General features: G+C 40.1%; 1 protein-coding gene across 4 annotated transcripts in view; it reads right to left on the bottom strand.

Moving 5' to 3' along the window:
- NALCN (sodium leak channel, non-selective) overlaps window positions 1-22,325 on the bottom strand; it is a gene marked incomplete at both ends in the record, with an annotated part of 256,682 nt that overhangs the window by 187,125 nt on the left and 47,232 nt on the right. For all 4 annotated transcript variants that reach the window (XM_079721892.1, XM_079721889.1, XM_079721890.1 and 1 more), the window contains 2 exons: window positions 3,488-3,592; window positions 3,721-3,863. In XM_079721892.1, coding sequence (XP_079578018.1) covers window positions 3,488-3,592; window positions 3,721-3,863 — 248 coding nt within the window. The remainder of the gene's footprint in view (window positions 1-3,487; window positions 3,593-3,720; window positions 3,864-22,325) is intronic.

Here is a 22,325-nt window from a genome sequence, read left to right as displayed (position 1 = left end):
TGATGTATATTCATGTGGAAACTAATAGTCTTGGAATGCAGTAAACAAATTTTTACTCAAGTTTTGTTTTGGAGCATTACGTTGTACACATCTTTTCATGGAGGGGAAATTCTTTTTATTTTCCATCATGTGCCTTTTCATCTATGCCTTTCTGCCTTTAAGCCGGTATTGCACATTTACACAGAAGTTGTTCCAGTATTGTAGGAACCCATATTCTGAGAAGGTTCATGGAACTACAAAGGAGAAAGAATTCCTGTGTCCTTTTATCAACTCCATCCTTATCCGTCTTGTATCTTATTAATTCAGAAAACATGGGCCAGCAAGTGTGCTCAGTCAGAGACAATGACAGACCCAGAAATTACTGCTCTCTTTAGACAATCAGTATATTTACTTACCCGTCCCTCAATATGACCCTACTGGGCCATGATTTGTATATAAAAGTTAGGTACAGATTGATTGCCGGAGGCTGCCTTGTGTCTCCTGTCACTATATATACAAAACTTAGCCTTGCAGGGCCCTAAAGTTTAGTTCTTTCGGTTCTCTTCCAGGAAAAGTGAGATAAGCTCATTCCTACCATGAATCAGCCTAGATCAGAAGACCACACGACTGGCAACAGGTATCTGAGGTGAAGTGGCTATTAGAGAATGGGAGTGCAAGTCTGGACCAGACACGCACGATGCCCAGGATGTGTTCCGCTAGCACAACGGCCCATCCCAACATCTTTCTCTGGGGCAACACCCCTACAAACGTGTAGCATGGGAAGTCCTATTGTGGGCTGACACAGGGGGCTATTATATCCTGGATGTACAAATCTCTTGCACTTTAATCCAACATATAACTGAGCGTGTGGCAACAGTGACCTGTATCAAATGATTATGCAGGTACAAGAGTCACCCTCCCCACAGAGTTCAGGCAAACTACTGACTACTAAACTGAAAATTTCCATGTCGTTTTCCTGCTACCTGCTCTATAATGGTCTCCATAAGACCTTTGGCATTAATTTTTCTGTAATTTGTTTCTATGCTGTGACTCTGAGGCAGGTTGCTTTGTTATTTTAAAGAAAGAGTTCTCATCACTGATTCTCTTTTGCCTCTTAACATATCAGAGCCAATTCCTGTTGAATCTCTTAAGATGTCAGAAAGCCCCTACTTTATCCTGTTAATGTGTATAATTTTTCTTTCTACTCACACAGCCCTCCTGGAAAGTCCAGGGACTTAGAAATATCGACAAGTCCACCATCCTCAGGACCCTCTTTGCCCTCCTATGAGGATAACTTACAGAGAACAACTGCAGACATCCCACATACTAGAGGAAGACAAGAACTGACTTCATTTCTGAAAAGCTGTGTGCTTCACAATACACAACCATCTTTATTTTATTTCCTTAAAGCCCATCTGTTCTGTTAGAATTAGAAACTTGTGATTTAGTGTTTTAAACCATCGAACGAGAGGGCCTTTGTGCAGAGCTGTCTCTGATTTTACAAACGTAACAGAATCATGGCAAATGATGCCTCTCCCTTCCACACACACAAAAGCATCTGGAACACTTGCTGAGTGGCTGGCGAGGGGATGGGCGGGGCCTGCGGCCTGTTGCCAGGCAGCCCAAGTGGTGTTTTACCAGAGAGGCTGCTGCTGGAGCTTCGATTGCTTAGCAACCAGGTCCTCAGCCACAGCCTTTTTCTTAATGAAGGTTTTTCACAATTCTCTGTGTGATTACCTCTGCTGAATACCTAGAAGCATTACGTCTGAATTACCACCTTATTCCTCCTGATTAAGGACAATTTTGCATCAAAGCAATTTTATACAACTGTGTTCACAGTCTCTCCACATTTCACTTTCTATTGTGATTCGGTGGCACTTCCAAACACCACTTTTCCAGCTGTGGTTTTACAAATAAGAGTTACTTAATAAGCACTATATGGTTTTAAAGACATTTTAGGTCATCTCTCAGGAATATCGAATGCGAATTCTGTGTGGAGTTCATAGTTTTATGTCCCACTTCGTTCTCAATGTCTATACTGGAAAACACACCTTCATGAGGCCGTCACTCTATTTAAAAGACATGTCAGAATGGACTTGGAACTTTACGATTTCTCATAGTTCACTAAAAAGATGAGAGAAGAAATGAGTACTAGATGTGGCGAATTCACTGAAGGTTTTCCTACATGCCATCTGTGACATAACCTAGATAACACTTAAAAAAATCTTTCATGGCAGTTTGAATAGCTGTTTGACAAAACTGAATAATATAAATACTATTTCATCTATAATGAACTAGACCATTCGAACTTTCACAACATCATAAAAATACTGCCCAAGGCTCTTCCAAATATTAGCATGTTTAATAGCATTTTCACTATTAGTTATTAAATATAAATTTTATTTTTTACCTTTGCACTTCTTAATTTTATGCCTCTGCTTCCTCATCCCCACTCCCAGTGAGCCACTATCCTGAATCCTTTTCTTTATAATTTTAATACATAGGCATAAATACAATTATTTTTTAAAATAATATATTATCTTAAAAGTAATAATTATATAAGTATAATTATTAAAAGTTCAATTTGGAGATTTTCAAAGTAAAATTTGTACCTCGGATCTTTCACAGATACATTTGTCCTAACAGACCTGTGTAAGTATTTACAAACTTATGGTAAATTTCTCTTAAAATTTAACATTAAAGCAATAGTTGCAAGGCATAAAGTAATTTCATTCTCAATTCTGGAATTTTTATTTTCTCTCTTTTTTATTAAGATTGATACCAGAAGAAGATATATAAACCTATTCTTCCTCTTTCTAACCACCAAAAAACAAACACACAAAACCAAACCAAAAATAAAAACAAAAGACATTGGATCTGAATTGCCCTCTTATGTAATAAATGCCATGCCACTTTTAGTCAAATTCTAGGATACTTCCAATTTCTCGGGAGCATAGTGGAAACCTTCTGAATACGCAGTAATTCCTCAAAATTCACAGGCATGCATTTGGGATGGAGGGGTCTTCTTCATAATTTATTATATTGTGATTGGTTCATTCTGAATGAAATAAATTTTCCTTCTGAAAAATTCTAATCCTATACATAAGGGCCATTATATTGGTTTCAATTACGTGAATATTTTAAAATGGGGAATTCCACAGTTGCTATATTTTATCAGCAAGTCCTTGGAGGACATGTGATGGTAGAATCAAATCAAAGGTACATAAGAAATATGATGATAAGCCTGGTTTTCTGTCAAACCCACCCATGGGGCTGTTAACGATATAGGTGCTCTTGCCCCGTCACCCAGAAAATCTGATTTGGTCGCTCTGGGTTTGGGGCTTTGCACCTGTTATTTTTAAGCAGCTCCCTCAGTGAATCTGATTGCAGAATTTGGTGATAACAGGGTTTCTCAAGTCCCATCAAGCTCCATCAATTTCCAGGGTGGTGCAGAGGGACACGCCCAGTTCGAGTGGGTTAGTTACATCATAATCTCCGGATACGGTACCTGCGTCGTGGCTGTCGAAGTAGTGCTGCTTCTCGATCCCCACATCTGTTGAAACTGTACCCTGATTTCTGCAAATGTTTCAATGATGACAGCAATAAACACATTCTGAAAGAAAACGACAAACCACATTTACCAAGACTGGGCGTGAGGGAGTGAGGGCAACCGAAGACAAACACAAGATCTGCAGAAACTGTCAGAAGCATGGACTGGATGGGTACTAAATTGTAGAGTACCTTAACAAGCCAGGCAAGGAAGAAAATAAGGGTAATGAAGTAGAAATAGGAACGCCAGCGGGGAAAGCTGTCGATGGCTCTGTACATGAGGAATACCCAGCCTTCCTGGGATGCAGCCTCGTACACGGTGAAGATGCTGGTGCCTGTCAAGAGAGAGGGGAGCCGGCTAAGCTGGGGTGGACTTTTGAAGTGAGAAAACATTTTTCAGAAACACAATCAATACTTATCCATGCTCATTTTCTCAATGACAAATCTCTTCTAAAGGGACTCAAATCACATGCAACATTTTATTGCTCTTACTCTTAGGATTTTGATAAAGTTGCTTCTGACTTCAAGCCAGGGCAGTTTTAATATCTCTAGCAATGAAATAATTTTAGGTTACAGATTTCGCTGTTAAATGCATTTAACAATGAGGAAGAGAACACTAACAATCAAGCCAAGTAAAGATATAATAAAAAAGGATGCGTACCATGTACGCTTGCCACTCAGGGCTTAACACTTTCAGTGTGCTGAAAAGCACTTGGAATAAGTCCAAGAACTGCATTTCATCTGAAATCACGTTCTCATGGGGAGAACTAAAGTATCTTAGGCTCCAAAAATTCATGTGATGGAGCCCGTCTTTGGATTCCATGGTGTTTACACTGAACACCAAAACGTAAGTTAGTAAATCATTGAAGAGTACTTTGTATCGTCTATGAGAATTGCCTCATTGAAAATACTACTGATAATGGGCCTCCCTGGTGGCGCAGTGGTTGAGAGTCCGCCTGCCGATGCAGGGGATACGGGTTCGTGCCCCGGTCTGGGAGGATCCCATATGCCGCGGAGCGGCTGGGCCCGTGAGCCATGGCTGCTGAGCCTGCGCGTCCGGAGCCTGTGCTCCGCAACGGGAGAGGCCACAACAGTGAGAGGCCCGCATACCACAAAAAAAAAAAAAAAAAAAAAAAAAAAAAAAAAAAAAAAAAAGAAAATACTACTGATAATGAAAAGAAGGAAAAGGGAACAATATGTGGGCAGATTTTTTTTTTTTTGCGGTACACGGGCCTCTCACTGTTGTGGCCTCTCCCATTGCAGAGCACAGGTTCCGGACGCGCAGGCTCAGCGGCCATGGCTCACGGGCCCAGCCGCTCCGCGGCATGCGGGATCCTCCCAGACCGGGGCACGAACCCGTGTCCCCTGCATCGGCAGGCGGACTCTCAACCACTGTGCCACCAGGGAAGCCCCTGTGGGCAGATTTTTGAACGTATGGTTAAGAGAATCTAAAATGTCATTCAGAGGAAAGCCAGTGTTTAATCCTCACAGCATTATGAGTATGTGTCATTATTTCCCTATTTTACAGATGGGAAAACTAACGCACATCAAGTGTAGGGAATTTGTCTAAGGATGCACACATAATAATTAGGGGAACTAGAATTAACCCAGGCACTCAGGAACGAGGACCTGCATATTTAACTGTGATAATATCCTGTCTCCTGACATCTTTTCTGTGGCTTAGTTTCCCCATCTGTAAAATGGGGAAATAATAATTAAGACATACCGCAAAGTATTGTGAGGATTAAATGATTTCGTTTCTGTCAAGCACCGACATTTGATGAGCACTCAATAAGTTTTAGGCATTATTATAAACAATGAAAATAACTGCTCATTATTTTGCGAAAAACCATACAAATAAAAAATATAGTACTCAGTTGAAGTTGTTTACAAAACAAATATGATACGGGCTTTTATTCATAAAACTGGTAAACATTTGTTCCTCAACAAGTTCCACTGCTATAAATGAGTTAAATTATTATAGAATATAAAGCCAATATCCACCCATATATGTGCTAATTTAAAATTAGAATGTGCATACAATCAAATGTCCAAACTAAGAAGGAGGTTACTAAATTTGCCTGACGTCTGACTGCCTCTCTGGGCCTGTGCATGCAGGAAGAAGAACCAGAACATCAGTGAATTCGAAAGCACCCAGAGCAGCAGCAAAGAGTAGCAGCAGATGGGGACGAATGGGAAATAACAAGGCTTGAGAGAAAAGCTGAGAGAAAGAGGGAAAGCGGATCCCTGTTTGGTGAATGCCTATTAGGCACTAATCTGTGCTACGTAGTTTATGTAAACTATAACTTCATATATGCACTGACTCTCATTTTAAGAATCATATTTGGTACATTGGCAAGTCGTTGCCATAGCAACTAGTATTTGTAGAACACGTTTAGTTTCAAGGCTCTTTCACATACTTAAATACTAAGGAAATCCCTGTCTAACTAGGCAGGTAGATGGGTAGGTGGGTATAAGCACAGATAATATCCATCACATTGTACAGAAAAGCAAAATGAAGGTCACTAGATAATGAAGTTGTCTGAGTTAAAAAGAAACAAGACCAGAAATCTAAACCCACATCATCAGGCCCCAGGTCTTAAACTCTTCTTTTCTTTACCATTTACTTATATATTCTCTTGCTTGGCACCGGGGCTTTAGAAAGACCTTATTTTCTCTTATCCTCAATTCAAATGAAGTTATCGATAATTATTTTCTGAGGGGCTATGATGGCTAAGTTTATAGTCTGTTGAGGAACTCATACCAGAATATAACTTTTAAGAGAAAGATTCACGGAGGAACAGCACACACCAAATACAAAATGGCAACAGAAAACAGAAGTGACTGTATCCATTAATGATCCCTACGTACTAAAAATATACAACGTTTTTGCTTTTATGGTCTGAATACGAAGGACAATTTTAACATGACGTAATTTAAGTCCCTTATTTTTTTCTAGTTATGTGAACTAAAAAAGAAAAGTGGCTGCAGAAATCCATTATGAATTACCATTAAAGTTTAATTGCTTTACCAATTGAGCATTTACAGGTAAAATACGAGGATCATCAATATAAGATTAAATGTGAAAGGAATACTGAAAATTATCCTTCCTCTAAGTTGCGCACATCTTTCTTTATTACATCTCCAGGGAAGATGCTATTTGAAATTAAGTAAAAAAATAGTATGTTCAATGAGTAATCTTGAAGCTTTTACTCCATTTTTCCTAATTTGACACTGAAGAAAGAAAAGTAGGAACCTTCAGTACAGCTCAGAGAGCAAGGTTTGTTGCTACAAAGAGATGAGACACCTGTCAAAATGGAACCAAAAAACTCCCTGAGAAAATGCTTATTATTATTGAAAAAAGTGTTTCCCGTGTACATGAACGATGCGATCAAAGGCTTTGGGGATGTCACTGAGTTGCAAGAGCAAAGGCAGTGGAATAAGACAGCCCTTCCTCACCACTTTCCTGCTCCTGACTTCGACAAATGTACGAAAAGAAAATCCCTTTGGAAGAGGCTTTCCAATGTTTAAACTGACAAAATAAAATTTATGATCTTCTTACTTTCTGTGAGAAGCCGACAACCCTGAGCATGAACTGTTGCTGCTCACGCTGACTTTGCGCATCCTGCCCCCTCTGGCTGCCCCGGTGCTGCTCTCTGGTTCTCTCTGCCAGCTCCCCTGTGGTCCTCCAGCCCAGCTCACCTCCTCTGCCCTCAGGCCACTCGCGATGCTGCTCCTCCCAGAGAGGCCTGAGCTCACCCGTATCCTGTCACTTGTCACACTGACTTCTGTTACCTTGTTTGTCTCTCTCGCTAGATGTCAGCACTCTAAGTTAAAACTGTATCTTTCACTTCTGGACTTGGCATTGAGAAACACTCCAGAACTGGTGATAAATAAAACAATGATCATATAGTATAGAGACACAGGAAGGCCTTCCTCATATACTTGTTTTTTTTAATCGATTCATCCTTGGCGTAAATATTACACAGATAATTTGGAAACAAAGGGAACTATTTTATAACTGACTTTATATTTGGCTGATTTTCACAATTCACTTAAAACACATACACATGTATCGATTTAAAAGCTCATGCTATAGAGACACAGGAAAGTTTTCCTCTATTGTTCAATCCAGAATGGGACATTGCTAGAAAACAACATATTGATACATACAAAACACTTTTTCTAGTTATACTCCATAATATTTTTAGTCCATTTGAATTATGGAACTAAAATTTCTAGCTGAAAAGACCACACTTTTGTTAAATGAATAATGATTCTACAATAGCACCTGGAAATAGAATGCATTCTCTTTCTGGAGCCCGTGTGGCCCGCTCCAAAAATATTTCTGGGAAGCTCCTGGAACAGCATGGCTTTCTTAGACCCCAAAATCTCAAAGCACAAATGCAAGCCATATAAGAAACAAAATCCCAACAGTGACACTCAGCTCATCAATTCTCTTAACTTCATTCATTCTTCTTGACCTCTTCCTATGGTGGTTTGAATTCACTAGCTAAAAAGACCCACAAGTCTACATTTAGAAGATAAATCCTCACCTGGGAACTCTCTACAGGCTGCCTATACTGAGACATAGTAGAGGATTTTTTTAATAGCTCTGAACAAAATTATATTCCAATCTGTTTTGACTATCTTTAGGATTATATTTACTGCTTGGTTGTCTTCTGTGAACTCTTTTTCCATGAAAAAAAGGGAGAAATTGACTGTGTCCTGGGAATATTCTTTATTGTGTCTTCGAGTCATACATTACGTGACACCATTGAGTCATCTGACTTTCAAATGACAGGGTCGTGAAATTGTGGTGATAACTAAACAAGCTACAAACTTGGGGTTCCTATTCCACCAAACTGCCCCTCACCATCTCCCCATTTACCTCTTCACATGAGCTGTATCCTCAAATCTGATGGATGGAACTCAGGTGATAATAAATTTTACCCAACAGTGGTGATTAAAAAGTAAATCCATTTGTCATGAGACAGTTAAAAACACATACTATGTTAAGTTAAAAAAAAAACGAGAGAGATGTGTATTCTTAAGGTGGACATCTGGATTCAGCATAATCCACTTTGTCGCTAAGGCTGGATGTATCCAGATATATGAAGTGTGAAGAAGGTCAGGAGACCAACACAGCAAGGAAGGCCCACCCTGACTTACAGAGGTTTGTTGAGTAAATCAACAATAATTAAATTACTTGGGATGATGTCACCTTTCTAATGAAGAAAACCTTCATGAAAATGTTTTCTCTTCCTTGAAATTATGTTTAATTTTACTAAACTATATTTCCAAACTAATTATCACAAGTATTTCCCCTGATAGACTGTGGTATAACTTTATGATTATAATAATCTATACACAACTCATCCACATGCTTAGCTGATGATCGATCCACGGGCATTCAGCCTGAGGATTGCTGAGTGGCCCCTGAGTTAACAAAACAAAGTAACTTTTTTTTTTTTTTTCGGTACGCGGGCTTCTCACTGTTGTGGCCTCTCCCATTGCGGAGCACAGGCTCCGGACGCGCAGGCTCAGCGGCCATGGCTCACAGGCCCAGCCGCTCCACGGCATGTGGGATCTTCCTGGACCGGGGCACGAACCCGTGTCCCCTGCATTGGCAGGTGGACTCTCAACCACTGCGCCACCAGGGAAGCCCCAAAGTAACATTTTTTATTTGCTCTTCCAGAACATGGAGCAAACACAAAAGGACTTCTTTTCTTCTAAATGCTTCAAAATGTATTTAGAAACCTTACGGGTTTTGAGCTGAATTTTTTTTTTTTTAAACATTTAAGCCCTCTTTTGACACAACTTTGCCTCACCGGTGAGACCACTTTGTCGGTTACCTTAAACCTCACTGTTCACAGCACTAAAGCTTTGCGACAAGATCAAAGGCCATATGGAAAAAAAAAAAAAAACCACATATGTTTATATATATTTTCTAAGTGAAAGTTCTTTTATAAGTCGTAAAGATTCTTAGTTGAAATGTATTTCTTCAGAGAGAGAATTTCTAAACACCCAAGTGCTAAATACGAAATACTTCTAGAAAAGAAGAGGTGAAAGCTTTAACTACAGTATTCACAAATGGAAAAGAAGTGTTGACAAGGCTGATGCTGACATTGGCAGGAAAGTTTAGGCATAAAGTAGAGCAGTTCCAAGGACGCCGAGCCCATATGCCAACTAAAACAGTCCCTGCCTCTGGAGCTGGGCAATGTCCACGGAGGCTGGGAATAAGAGCAGCAAAGCAGAGGTCATGATAGGTAACTGTCCTGCCCCTGCCTTTGAAGAGCAGTGATTTTAAATCAGAAGAGCTTCTTGGAAATTTATTTTCCATCAGTTGATTAAAAAACAAAACAAAACTATGCTTAGCCGCAGTTAGCTTTCAGTGACCTTCCCTAGCATTCAAACTGTCCACTGCTTCTAACCTATATGACCTTCCTGGGCCTCAGACTCTGGCCATAATGGTACTTGCTGGTCACCACTAACACACTAAATAAATGTTCTTTAGTAGCTTTTAAAATTTTCTCAAAAAGCAAGCAAAACATACCATGTAGGAAATGTGGTTTCTTTTAGAGTGTTATAGCTTTGTCACTCACTTGTGAAAAATCTATTGGAAAGTACACTCAAAAGAAATCAAGGCAAAAAGGCCAGAACGTCATGTAATTCTTAGGGAGTTACCAGTTATGACATTAGACTTTCATAATAGTCCAAAATTAGAACCAAGCATTTGGAAAAAGTACTAAGACTTTCTTGTCTTCATATCTGGGGACACACATGGTTCATATCTCTGCATTACCAGGCCCAAGCAAGGAAAATACAAATTAACTTTAAGGTAAAGTTGGTCAGTCTACCTCAGAATAGCCACAATAGTGAGAATTGGTTTTATTTTTAAATAAAACTGAACTAGTAAATAGGCAAAGGATAGAAAGATCAACCAAGATTGGAATTAAATAATTTTACTTTTTTTTTTTTTTTTTTGCGGTACGCGGGCCTCTTACTGTTGTGGCCTCTCCCGTTGCAGAGCATAGGCTCCGGGCGCGCAGGCTCAGCGGCCACGGCTCACGGGCCCAGCCGCTCCGCGGCATGCGGGATCCTCCCGGACCGGGGCACGAACCCGTGACCCCTGCATCAGCAGGCGGACTCCCAACCACTGCGCCACCAGGGAAGCCCCTAATTTTACTTTTTTGTTGAGAGGCATTTTAAAATCTGATTCAGGTCTAAGTGGGATAGAAGAAAGACACCTGAGTGATATTGACCAAATGTAATTAACAATAAATGAGATAAGAAATACAAGTAACATATGGCTTTAACTAAAAATAAAGTTCTTGTTTGTGTTATGATAAACATACAATTTCCATAATTTACAATGAAAGATTTAATTATATTGATTTAACCACTGATATAATATAAAACCGAAAACAAGAACATATTCTAATATAATTCATATTAATACTATAATCGAACAGTTACAACTGAATAGGAAATAATTACTTATTGTTAAAAAATTTAAACTATACATAGGCAAATATTTGGTCATATATCTTCACATTGATATTATGTGTACAAAAATATTCACAGAATTTTTCCTGTATTTGCTGTCTATTTTCTTCCATAGACTCCTAAGGCTAAAACAGGTTTTAAAATTCAGTTTTTCAACTGGTTTAGATTTATTTTTTGGATGTGCCACAGATATAAGTTTAGATTTCTTAAGGTTACACTAAGATTGAAAAACAGTTCTCATGTATTAAAAGCTGTGTTAACAAGGAAGCAAGATACTATGTTTTCCTACTAGGCCAGCATTTCCAATGTAAACCAGAATTCTACATAGGTGAGATAAGAATGTGAGCAAATAGTAAAAACTTTCCAGAGAATTAATAGACTTTTTTTTTTTTTTTTTTTTTTTTGCGGTACGCGGGCCTCTCACTGCTGTGGCCTCTCCCGTTGCGGAGCACAGGCCCCGGACGCGCAGGCTCAGAGGCCATGGCTCACAGGCCCAGCCACTCCATTGCATGTGGCATCTTCCCGGACCGGGGCACGAACCCGTGTCCCTGCATCGGCAGGTGGACTCTCAACCACTGCACCACCAGGGAAGCCCTAGACTTCACTTATGAAGAGTAGTTCTGGCTTGCAGGAAAACTGAGTAGACAGCATCAAGAATTCCCATTTATCCCCTCTCTCTGCACCCTATTAACCCTTGCATTAGTGTGGTACTTTGCTAAATTCGTGAACCCATGTTGAGCCATTATTATTAACTCAAGTCCATAGTTTACATTATAGTTCACTCTTTGTGTTGTACAGTTAGATGGGTCTTGACAAATACATAATATTATGTATCCACTATTACAGTATCATACAGGATAGTTTCCCCATCCTAAAAGTCCACTGTGCTACACCTAGTTAACCCCTACCCTTCTCTGAAACCCTGGCAACCACTGACTTTTTCACTATCTCTACAGTTTTGCATTTTCCAAACTGTCATATAGTTGGAATCTTAGAGTAACAGCTTTTCAGACTAGTTTCTTTCATGTAGCAATATGCAGTTATCATTCCTCTGTGTCTCTTGGTGGCTTGACAACTCATTTCTTTTTACTGCTGAACAACAGTCCTTGTATGGATGTACCACAGTTTGTTTATCTCAAGTTATACCCTATGAGGGGGCATCTTGGTTGCTTCCAGTTTTTGTCAATTAGGAATAAAGCTGTTATAAACAATCACATGCAGGTTTTTGTGTGGATATGTTTTCAATTCATAATTGCTCAATCATATAGTGAGACTATATTTAGCTTAAAAAAAAAAAAACCTGACCAAGTGTCTTCTAAAGTGGCTGTACCGGGCTTCCCTGGTGGCGCAGTGGTTGAGAGTCCGCCTGCCGATGCGGGGGACACGGGTTCGTGTCCCGGTCTGGGAAGATCCCACATGCCGTGGAGTGGCTGGGTCCGTGAGCCATGGCCGCTGAGCCTTGCGCGTCCGGAGCCTGTGCTCCGCAACGGGAGAGGCCACAACAGTGAGAGGCCCGCATACCACAAAAAAAAAAAAAAAAAAAAAAAAAAAAAAAAAAAATAAAGTGGCTGTACCATTCTGCATTGTCACCAGCAATGAATGAAAGTTCCTACTGTTCCACAATTCTCATCAGTATTTGGTATTGTCAGTGTTTTGGATTTGTGTCACTCTGAGAGATGTGTAGTAGAATCTCGTTGTTTTAATTGGTAATTCTTTAATTACATATGATGGTGAGCATTTTTTATATGCTTATTTGCCATGTGCTTATCTTCTTTGGTGAGATGTCTGTTTTTTGCCCATTTTTTTTTTTTTTTTTTTTGTGGTACGCGGGCCTCTCACTGTTGTGGCCTCTCCCGTTGCGGAGCACAGGCTCCGGATGCGCAAGGCTCAGCGGCCATGGCTCACGGACCCAGCCACTCCGCGGCATGTGGGATCTTCCCAGACCGGGACATGAACCCGTGTCCCCTGCATCGGCAGGCGGACTCTCAACCACTGCGCCACCAGGGAAGCCCTGCCCATTTTTAAATTGGTTTGTTTTCTTATTGTTGAGCTTTAAGAGTTCTTTGTATATTTTGAATACAAGTCTTTCATCAGATATGTGTTCTTCAAGTTTTTTCTCTAGTCTGTGGCTTGTCTTTTTATTCTCTTAAGAGTGTTTTTTGCATAACAGAAGTTATTGATTTGAAGAAGTCCAACTTAGTTATTTTTTCTCTTATGTATCATGCTTCTGGTGTTGCCAAACCCCAAATCACTGCCAAACCCAAGGTCACCTAGATATTTCTCCTACGTGATCTTCTACAGTTTTATAGTTTTACATTTTACACTTATGTCTATGACCCATTTTGAGCTAATTTTTCTGAAAGCTGTACTGGATGTATCTAGATTCATCTTTTCTTCGGGTGAATCTCCAGTACTTACAGCACCATTTGTTGACAAGACCATCCTTTTTCCATAGAATTGCTTTTACTTCTTTGTTGAAGACCAATTGACTGTATTTTTGTGGGTATATTTTTGGGGGCTGTCTATTCTGTTCCATTGACCTAGTTTCTATTTTACTGCCAATACCACACTATCCTGATACTGCTTTAGATTAAATCTTGAATTTGAGTAGTGTCAGTCCTCAGACTTTGTTCTTTCTCAGCGTTATGTTGACTATTCTAGGTCTTTTGCCCATTCCATATACACTGTAGAATTGGTTTGTTGACATCCACAAGACCACATGTTGGGGTTTTGATTGGGATTGCATTGGATCTTTACCTCGCATTGGGAAGGACTGATATCTTTGATGCTCTGTTGTTAGGTGCATATACGTTAAGGACTGTTGTGTTTTCTTGGAGAACTGACCCCATATTATTATGCAATGCCCATCTTTCTCTCTGATAACTTTTCTTGCTCTGAAGTCAGCTTTGTCTGAAATTAACACAGCTACTCCTGTTTACTTTTCATTAGTGTTAGCATGGTACATCTTTCTCCATCTCTTTACTTTTTTTTTTTTTTTTTGCGGTACACAGGTCTCTCACTGTGTGGCCTCTCCCGTTGCAGAGCACAGGCTCTGGACGCGCAGGCTCAGCGGCCATGGCTCACGGGCCCAGCCGCTCCGCGGCACGCGGGATCTTCCCGGACCGGGGCACGAACCCGTGTCCCCTGCATCGGCAGGTGGACCCTCAACCACAGCGCCACCAGGGAAGCCCTACATCATATTTGGATATAAATATTTTCTGACGTTGGAAACAAGTGGAAAAGCAAGTCCTTGATTTGGCTTTTCAGGTCTCACCGTTACTTCCTGATGCTTAAAGACAAATGCTGATCCTTGTGTTGACTGGCAATTAGTATCTTGAATTCAACCCTCAGATCAATGTGGACTCAGCCAGAACAGGGGGGCAGCTGCATTCTCCTGCATGCATTACAGAGGTCACTGGGTGCCTTTGTGACCAAAGCTCCCCTTTGTCTCAGGGGGAAAAACCCAGGTCTCAGGCCGGTTAGGTTCTGAGCAGCACAGTGACACCCTGGGCTGCATTAGGCAGCTCCTGCCCGAAGAAACCACAGACCCCTGGCCACGGAGCCAGAGGGACAATGACCCCGGCTCCCTGGGACCGTCATATATCACGCAGATGGAGAGAACCATCCTGGTACATGCGGGGCCCTTTCCACGTTTTAATTCTGTATCGACACCCTGGCAAGTTCATTCTTACCTCTCCTCATTTATAAATAAGGAGACCATGGCCCAATGAGGCTACGAAGTGTCAACCACAAATTGGCACTCACCTTTAGCACTTGCCATCTACCTCTACAAGGATTAAATCATGTGCTGTTGCAGCTGTTGACTTTCAACACCCCCTGAAAGGACTTCAGGGTGGAGATCAGAAATGAGGCACTTGTGCTCTGGGGAAAACTGGCAGAACAGGCCTTCAGATAGTTAGATATATTCAGGAGAAGATTTTATGAGCCCAATTCTTGTATCTCCTCATATCTAGAAAAGCACTAAAATCCTTCATGGTGACGTCTGCTCCTCGTGACTTGCAGAAACCTTCACGAGACTAGCAGAAACCTTCGGCAAAAAAATATGTGCTTGATTGCATGTACTCCACCTTCATCAGAATCTCATTTATACTGACCTTCCCCCCTACCTCTTTGGAGCAGTTTCTCAGAGCCATCTGAAATGCTGTCTCCCAGGCTATAGTCCTCATTTTGCCCCAAATAAAACTCAACTCACAACTCTCACATTGTGCTTTTTTTTTTTTTAAGTCGACAGACAGAAGCTTGCCAAAGGTCAGCCAGAAGTGGCCGTCTGGAGCAGTGCTCCCACGCCTCTGTGCCTGCCTCGAAAAACTCTGTTCTTTCCACTCGGCCACACATGTCTGAACTTTCTGAAACGTTTCTTGGCTTGGTTTTGAGGAATCTGAACAAATTCCTGGCTGGTATACTTTGTGAAAGCAAAATTCTGCTTTTAAAATTAAACAGAGGAGCCCCAAGGAAAGGGAGGGGAGGGGCAGTGAAAATTCCTCCAGTGTTTCTGGATTTGCAATGGTTCTTTGGTGTTTCTGTTCGGGGTGGGGAAAGAACACTGATGGGCCTCCTCTCCAGGCCCTGGATGGTCCTCAGATTGTTGTCTCACTTTAAAGTATGGCCAAAATTTAGTCACTTTCACTTATGGGGAGCATCTATGAGGTAAAACAGAACCACATAAAGTTCAAAAGGGACACTTCAGGTTTGGTGTGTACCCTGCGGGAATTCAGTGACACTATCTGAAATTCTATGGCTTTGTTCTGTGATACAAATATTTGAGAAGGAGAACATACAATTGAGAAGTGCATTCTATAAAATGCATTTGTGTTCACTTGACTCTAAACGGCTGGATTTTAGAAGATAGTTTTAATGGACTGGGCTCTTTGTCCTTTGCTGGTCGCTCTTCCAGACTCTTCCTCCCCTTCTTGTGGGCCTATGGCTGCTCAGCTGGAGAATATAGTTCCTGGAATTTCCTGCAAGGAGGTGTGGCCTTGTGACAAAGTTCTCCCTGATACTGGCAACTGCCACACCATCTACGAAAATCCTTTCACTGGACTCGTTTTTCCCTTCCCCTTCACCGGATACAAACAGAGAGGCCAAGGGCAAACTAGGAAAATATGTGTTGAGGATGGCAGGGCTGCCATACACGCTTACCCACCCAGACCCACAAGACGATGACTTCAGAGAGAAATAAACTTCTATTTTGCTTGCACCGTCCCATTTTGGGGTTCTCTCTTATGAGCTTTACCCCAACTATTACATAGACTAATAGTAGCTTATATTCCATGGGCACTGTTCACAGAAATGGCTGGTGTCCAGGGAAATGTCAGTCCGGAAAAATATGCTATCTCAAAATTAATATATAAACATGTTAGGATCTCATACAAATACTTGAAGCAGATTTGGTAGTTCAGGAAAACAAAACAAGGCAAAGTTCCAAAAGGCTTTCCATAAAACAGCTTTTTCTCAAAAAACCACTCTATTAACCTTGCCCGGAATTACTGGCATGCTGAACCACAGGAATTCTTATTCTACACAGACTCTCAACCCAAAGAATGAATTCTAATCACAGATCTGAAATAACAAGGTAAAATTAATGTCATATAAAGACTTCCTTAAGATTCTTGGAAATATTCAAAGGAGATACTTTAAACAAGAGATTGTTACTTTTTAAATACAAGGCTTGGGTTTCATGACTAAATGGTTAGGACTTAACAATATGAAGTGATGAATTACTTCTCAAGAATAAGAGCTATACTTTATCTCATTTCAATGCTCTGAAAAATTTGCCAAAGGAGTGTTATTTCTTGCTGAAAAATGTTAACATGTAGGCAAAGTCCTAAGAATAATAGACACACACTTACACACACACACACACACTCACACACTTCAATATTTCTAAACTCAGACACACCCACAGAAAGTCACATACTGGAAAGGACTATCAGTCTGAACCTTGTTTTTCTAGTCAAAGAAATATGAGAAATCTTTAGTACTGGAACAGGAAGTATTCTGGCAAACCACCAAAACGACTTGAACTCATAATTTATGATCATAACAATGGCCATCTCAGTGAGATATAAATCTAACACTGCAGAATCTGACGAAATGTAGGATGTATATGCTTAACTGTCCATCAAAACATACTCATTGGCTACTTCAGCACATCAACCAAGCTATTTTATCTATTAGCAGAGAATTCCTAACACAGGATGTTTGATGATTATAAAATAACGCCACATGGTTTAAGTGAAATTCACATTGTGTAGCCAAGCTTTTGCAAATCTGATCATTTTATGTTATAGAGAATATGCTCATCTCAGCCATTGTTGACTTTGTATTTTTGACCAAAATTAAGCAAGCCTCACTGATTCATTGTAGAGTCAGGGATGTAAGCTTTCTTAATTTAATCATGTGCACTTTTCATTAGTCAATCAAGTTTCCTGTTTGAAAAGAAAAAGTTACATGAAGAGGTTCCAACAGCTGTAGCATTTTCAGTCTAATCAAATCCCTCAAATTTAATCTGTGATGAAGGTGAGATCCTCATCCTCCCATCCTTCTCCACTAGTTAACAATGACTCTTTCTAATCATCATTCAGGTCAAAAACCTTGGAGTGATCTTTCTCTTTTAATACTCAGCCAATCTATCAGTAAAACCCATTAACTCAACATGCACTGTATATCCAGAATCTTCCCCCCGGCCTCCACGGCTACCATTCTGGTCCAAGCCACCACCATCTCTCACATGGGTTATTACAACCGTCTCCTAAGGGGTCCCCCTCCTCTGCTGGTGCTTCTCTTCAGTCTATTCCTAACCCAGCAAGCACGTTGTTTCTGATCGGTCTTGTTTTTCTACTCCGAATGACCCCCTGGCTTTCCATCTCACTTAAGACCTTCTACTCTCAAGATAAGTGCTTCTTTGTATCAAGAGACAGTATTGAGCGTGTTCTCTCCTAGGGCCTTTGCACTGGATGGTCCCTCTGCTTTGCACAGTCTTACCCCGAGAGCCACAGGGCTTGCTCCATCACATGGATCACGTTTTTGTTTAAAGGAAGCCTTCACAGCTAGTCTACCCCAAATCGCAATCCCTGCTCACAGCAGCCCCCTTCCCCCTTGCCTGCTTTCCTTTTCTCCTTAACACTGATCACCGCATGACACACTGCTTATTTTACTTATTGATCCTGATTATTTCCTGTCTCCTCTGATAGAATGTATAAGCCCCACAAAGGCAAGGATATTTTGTCAGTTTTGCTCACTATATCCTAGCAGGTCCTCAACAAACAATTGTTGAACGAATAAAAATATTTTCTCAAATAACTGGCCAGGAAAGGAACTGAGAGAAAAACAGTAAAGAAACACATACATATACACTAGAAAGAAAATAAAATCAAACCTGAATCAGATAATAGGATATTCATAGTTGGAATGTGTAAAAATCTCATTAGTCATTCACTAGCGGCATGAGTCAGAGCAACTGCAAACAAAACATAAGAGTACATGTGAAATTCTGAGGCCGGGGCCAGACTAATGTAGGAACAGGTGGCATTTTCCTAATGTGTTCCCTCTACGGCAGATGGTGTCTATAGTTTACAGCCTGCATAGTTCCATCATTGTGATTTCTCTAGTCTCTAGTAAAATACAACATACCCAGGGGGCACCTACCCTATGGCACATCCCACATATACCCAGGAATCACTTAGTTCTCTATTTTCTCTATTTGAACAAATGCACAGAAGAATTTTTCAGCTCAATACAAATCACGAATTACACTGATCAAAGTGAATTTCAGAAGTCACAGATCCACTAATGTGCATGGACCCATCGTTTAAGTCCCATTAACACCCAGGAGCAGCAGCCTCCGAACAGTGGCAGGTGAGCAAACTTTGCCTTTAACGTGTCATCTGGAAGCCGGTAAGGTCTGCTGGACTGTCTGTACTTAAGTTCTCACCCGAGGGTATACCTATTAGTCACTCACACTTCCCGCGGGTGGGTGGAGGACATCGCTGGGAGATGCAGAAGTAATGCTTCCTAGAAACTGCCTCCAGTGAAAACCTAAGGAAGAGTTTTCCAAATGGAAAGAAATGCTTTTCGAATGAAAAGGGCACTGGGTGGAAGCTAGGAGGGGCCTCAAGGAGTAACACTTAGTCAACACAAAAACAAATACTCCCATAAAGACGATAAAGAAATTCCTAAAGAAGCCAAGCTGACTACCTAGAGACTCTCTGAGGAGCTCATATTTCATAAAATAACACGTGAAAAAGGCACATGGCTTTTTCACGTGTTATAATTAAAAACAAATACATTAGGTTGGCAGGTCTTTGTACGTAATGTGTCAAGAAGGCCAGGGTCAAAATGAGGCTGAAATTTGCAAAGTAATGATGATTCCTGGCAATGTGGAACATGAGGAAAAACAAGGGAGTGACTGATCTAATACCTTGAGGAAGATAATCGTTAAACTGGGTAGAACACAACCAAGACAGTAGTAGGGAATGGCAGGCTAAGGGATGTAAGGGAAAGAAAATGTGGGTAAGGTATCCTAATCACACTACCTAACAGACTACTTACTAGTAAATAAAGTAAGCTGTAATCCTTGAGAAAAACTGGTAAAAATGAGGACAATTGTCAAACCAGCAAAAAGCCAAAGTAGCCTTGACTGAGAAAGAAAAATTATCAATCATATAAAATAACCACTAATCTTAGAAAGTCTAGATACTCTGCAGACCTTTAGAAAAGAAAGTGAAAACTACCAAGAGCCAGCAAAGCTCACTAGGAAGGCATCGGTTCCAATCTGGTTTCCTTTCCTTTTTAAAATTTTTATTTAGGTATTGATTGATTGATTGATTGATAGGATTACTAGAAAAGTAGATATGGTAGCATTTAATTTCAACAAGACATTTCACATTTTATCCTTCAGAAAACATGGAGCAACCTTCCTAAATGATAGTAGGGCTAGATGAATTCACAGCTGACTGAACAATCTTTTCTATACTAAGTTTCTATGTAGAAATTGAAGGAGAAATTCTATGTTCATTTAAGATATAACAGAAGAAAATTGTCCTCCTGCATATCACTCCATAAACATATAATCTCGCAAAAAAAAGCCATTAAGAGAATTAATTCACTGACTTATAGCAATAATGGTGAACCAATGATAATGATTAATATCAAGTAATCACCTCTATTAATTAATCTAATGATAATGTTTCTTAAATGTAATTAACACAAAGACTAGAAAGCATATACTTAGAAATTTCAGATGCAGATTCTTTCTAAGAGGGGAAAAATGAACAGTCATGGCAGAGGTAGGTACTCAGAGTTGGCGAGACTTGATTCCTCCTTTGAAAGCTGCCTGTTCTGTTTTTCCTTCTTAGTTAATATGCTCTTGATTTATCCTGAGTCCTGGCATCTCCCCAGAAACAACTGATGGATGGGACAGGGTTTATTACCTTCTTCTTTGTCTTCTTTCCAAGTCTTTCACTGTGTTCAAATTGGAAGAGAACCTAAGCCATCTAATACTCAAGTTGCAGCTGGAGCTCTGACACTAATTAAAAGAATGAATTAAACTTCGTTTATTCTGTCCTGTGAAAATACTTAGATTATATATAGGAAGGCACTCAATAAAGTGTAAAATGCTACCCAACCGTGTTCCTCTCATCAGAACTGGTATGTCCCATCTCCTTCCTCTCCTACACAGCAACAGATGATAGTGGTCTAATTTATCATACTTTTGAGTCAATAGATCAAATTACACACTATCCCTCTAAATTCAAATGACCCTTAATCCCACTGAACTACATACACTGTCTCCAAGAGCTCTTAAGAAAGCATCCAGGCGTTTCATGTGAACCACTGAGAGAGACACTTGGGTTAAAGAGACTTCCAAGGATTCTAGATTTATTCTCCATCTACACAAAATTCTGGCACTGCCTACCATCTAACTGAACCAATACATCTTAGGGATTTCTCAAAATTACCTATTTATGCCATGTTTTCAAGAAACGTCTTATTTCCACATTCATCTTTCCTGACTTTCAATAGGCACTGAAAATATTATGAAGTCCAGCGAAGATATTTTCCATTTCCTTAAGTTCAAACGCTAAATGTTTCTTGGATGGAAATTTTAGCCATCCTTCAGCACTATGCTTTCTTGTAAAGAATACACCCTTTTATACCTGTACCGTGGAAAATTCTTGTTTTAATTTCTTGCATATATTGCAAGAGAAAAACAAACAACATTCAGTTTATACGTTCCCTTTCTAAAGACCTCACAGGTTGGGACCACTATAGTCCTTTTTAATTTAAAAATTATGTCATTCTGTAGAGTATCACAGAATAGATTTATGACAAAAATTGCTTCACTGATTGATGCAAATAAGAAATTTTATGATGCTAAATATAATGAGGCAAATAAGTAATTTTATGATGCTAAATATAAAGTATTTGATGTAATTTTATTTTATTATTATTATTTTTTTTGCGGTATGTGGGCCTCTCACTGTTGTGGCCTCTCCCGTTGCGGAGCATAGGCTCCGGATGCACAGGCCCAGCGGCCATGGCTCACGGGCCCAGCCGCTCCGCGGCATGTGGGATCCTCCCAGACCGGGGCACGAACCCGTTTCCCCTGCACCGGCAGGCGGACTCTCAACCACTGCGCCACCAGGGAAGCCCTTGATGTAATTTTAGATTGCTTAATGCCTTTTCATTTTAAAAATAAATTGTTATAACTACCAATCATAATTAACTTACATGTTTCTAGTTTTTCTTAAACATTTAATTGAATTGCACAATATTCAATGTATTTTCCTCTTTTTGTCCTCACTTTAGGGCTTTCTATAAATTAACCAAAGTCAAATGTAATTTAGGGGAACTATTCAGTCAAATATTTTGAAAGGTTGTTCGGGTCTTTTAACTTTGTTTCCACTTTTTTTATTTTACAAAACATCCTTTTAAGAACATTTAATTATTGATATAAACAATATGCTTGATATGGAACATCTTCAAAATAAGGATAAGTATAACTTTATGAGATGATGTCAAGAAATTTTAGTCATGAACTAGAAATGCTCTGGAGATGCTACAGAATCAATGACATTAGGAATTTTGATCTGATTTACCTTTGTTAGGCATTGGCTCGCCAATATCTACAGGTAAAAATTGAGCACCAGGGCCATTGTCCAGAAAATCTAACTTCTCCCTTGTGAGTGTCATCAAATTAAACCCACACGACATGGTGTGGTATCTCTGATAATCAGCGACTGCTCCCTGATTGCTTTACAATGTCA

The sequence above is a fragment of the Hyperoodon ampullatus genome (assembly GCF_949752795.1).
Source record: "Hyperoodon ampullatus genome assembly, chromosome: 16".
Lineage (NCBI taxonomy): Eukaryota > Metazoa > Chordata > Mammalia > Artiodactyla > Ziphiidae > Hyperoodon > Hyperoodon ampullatus.
Note: the sequence above shows the minus strand (reverse complement) of the source record. Positions and strands in the feature narration are given on the sequence as shown.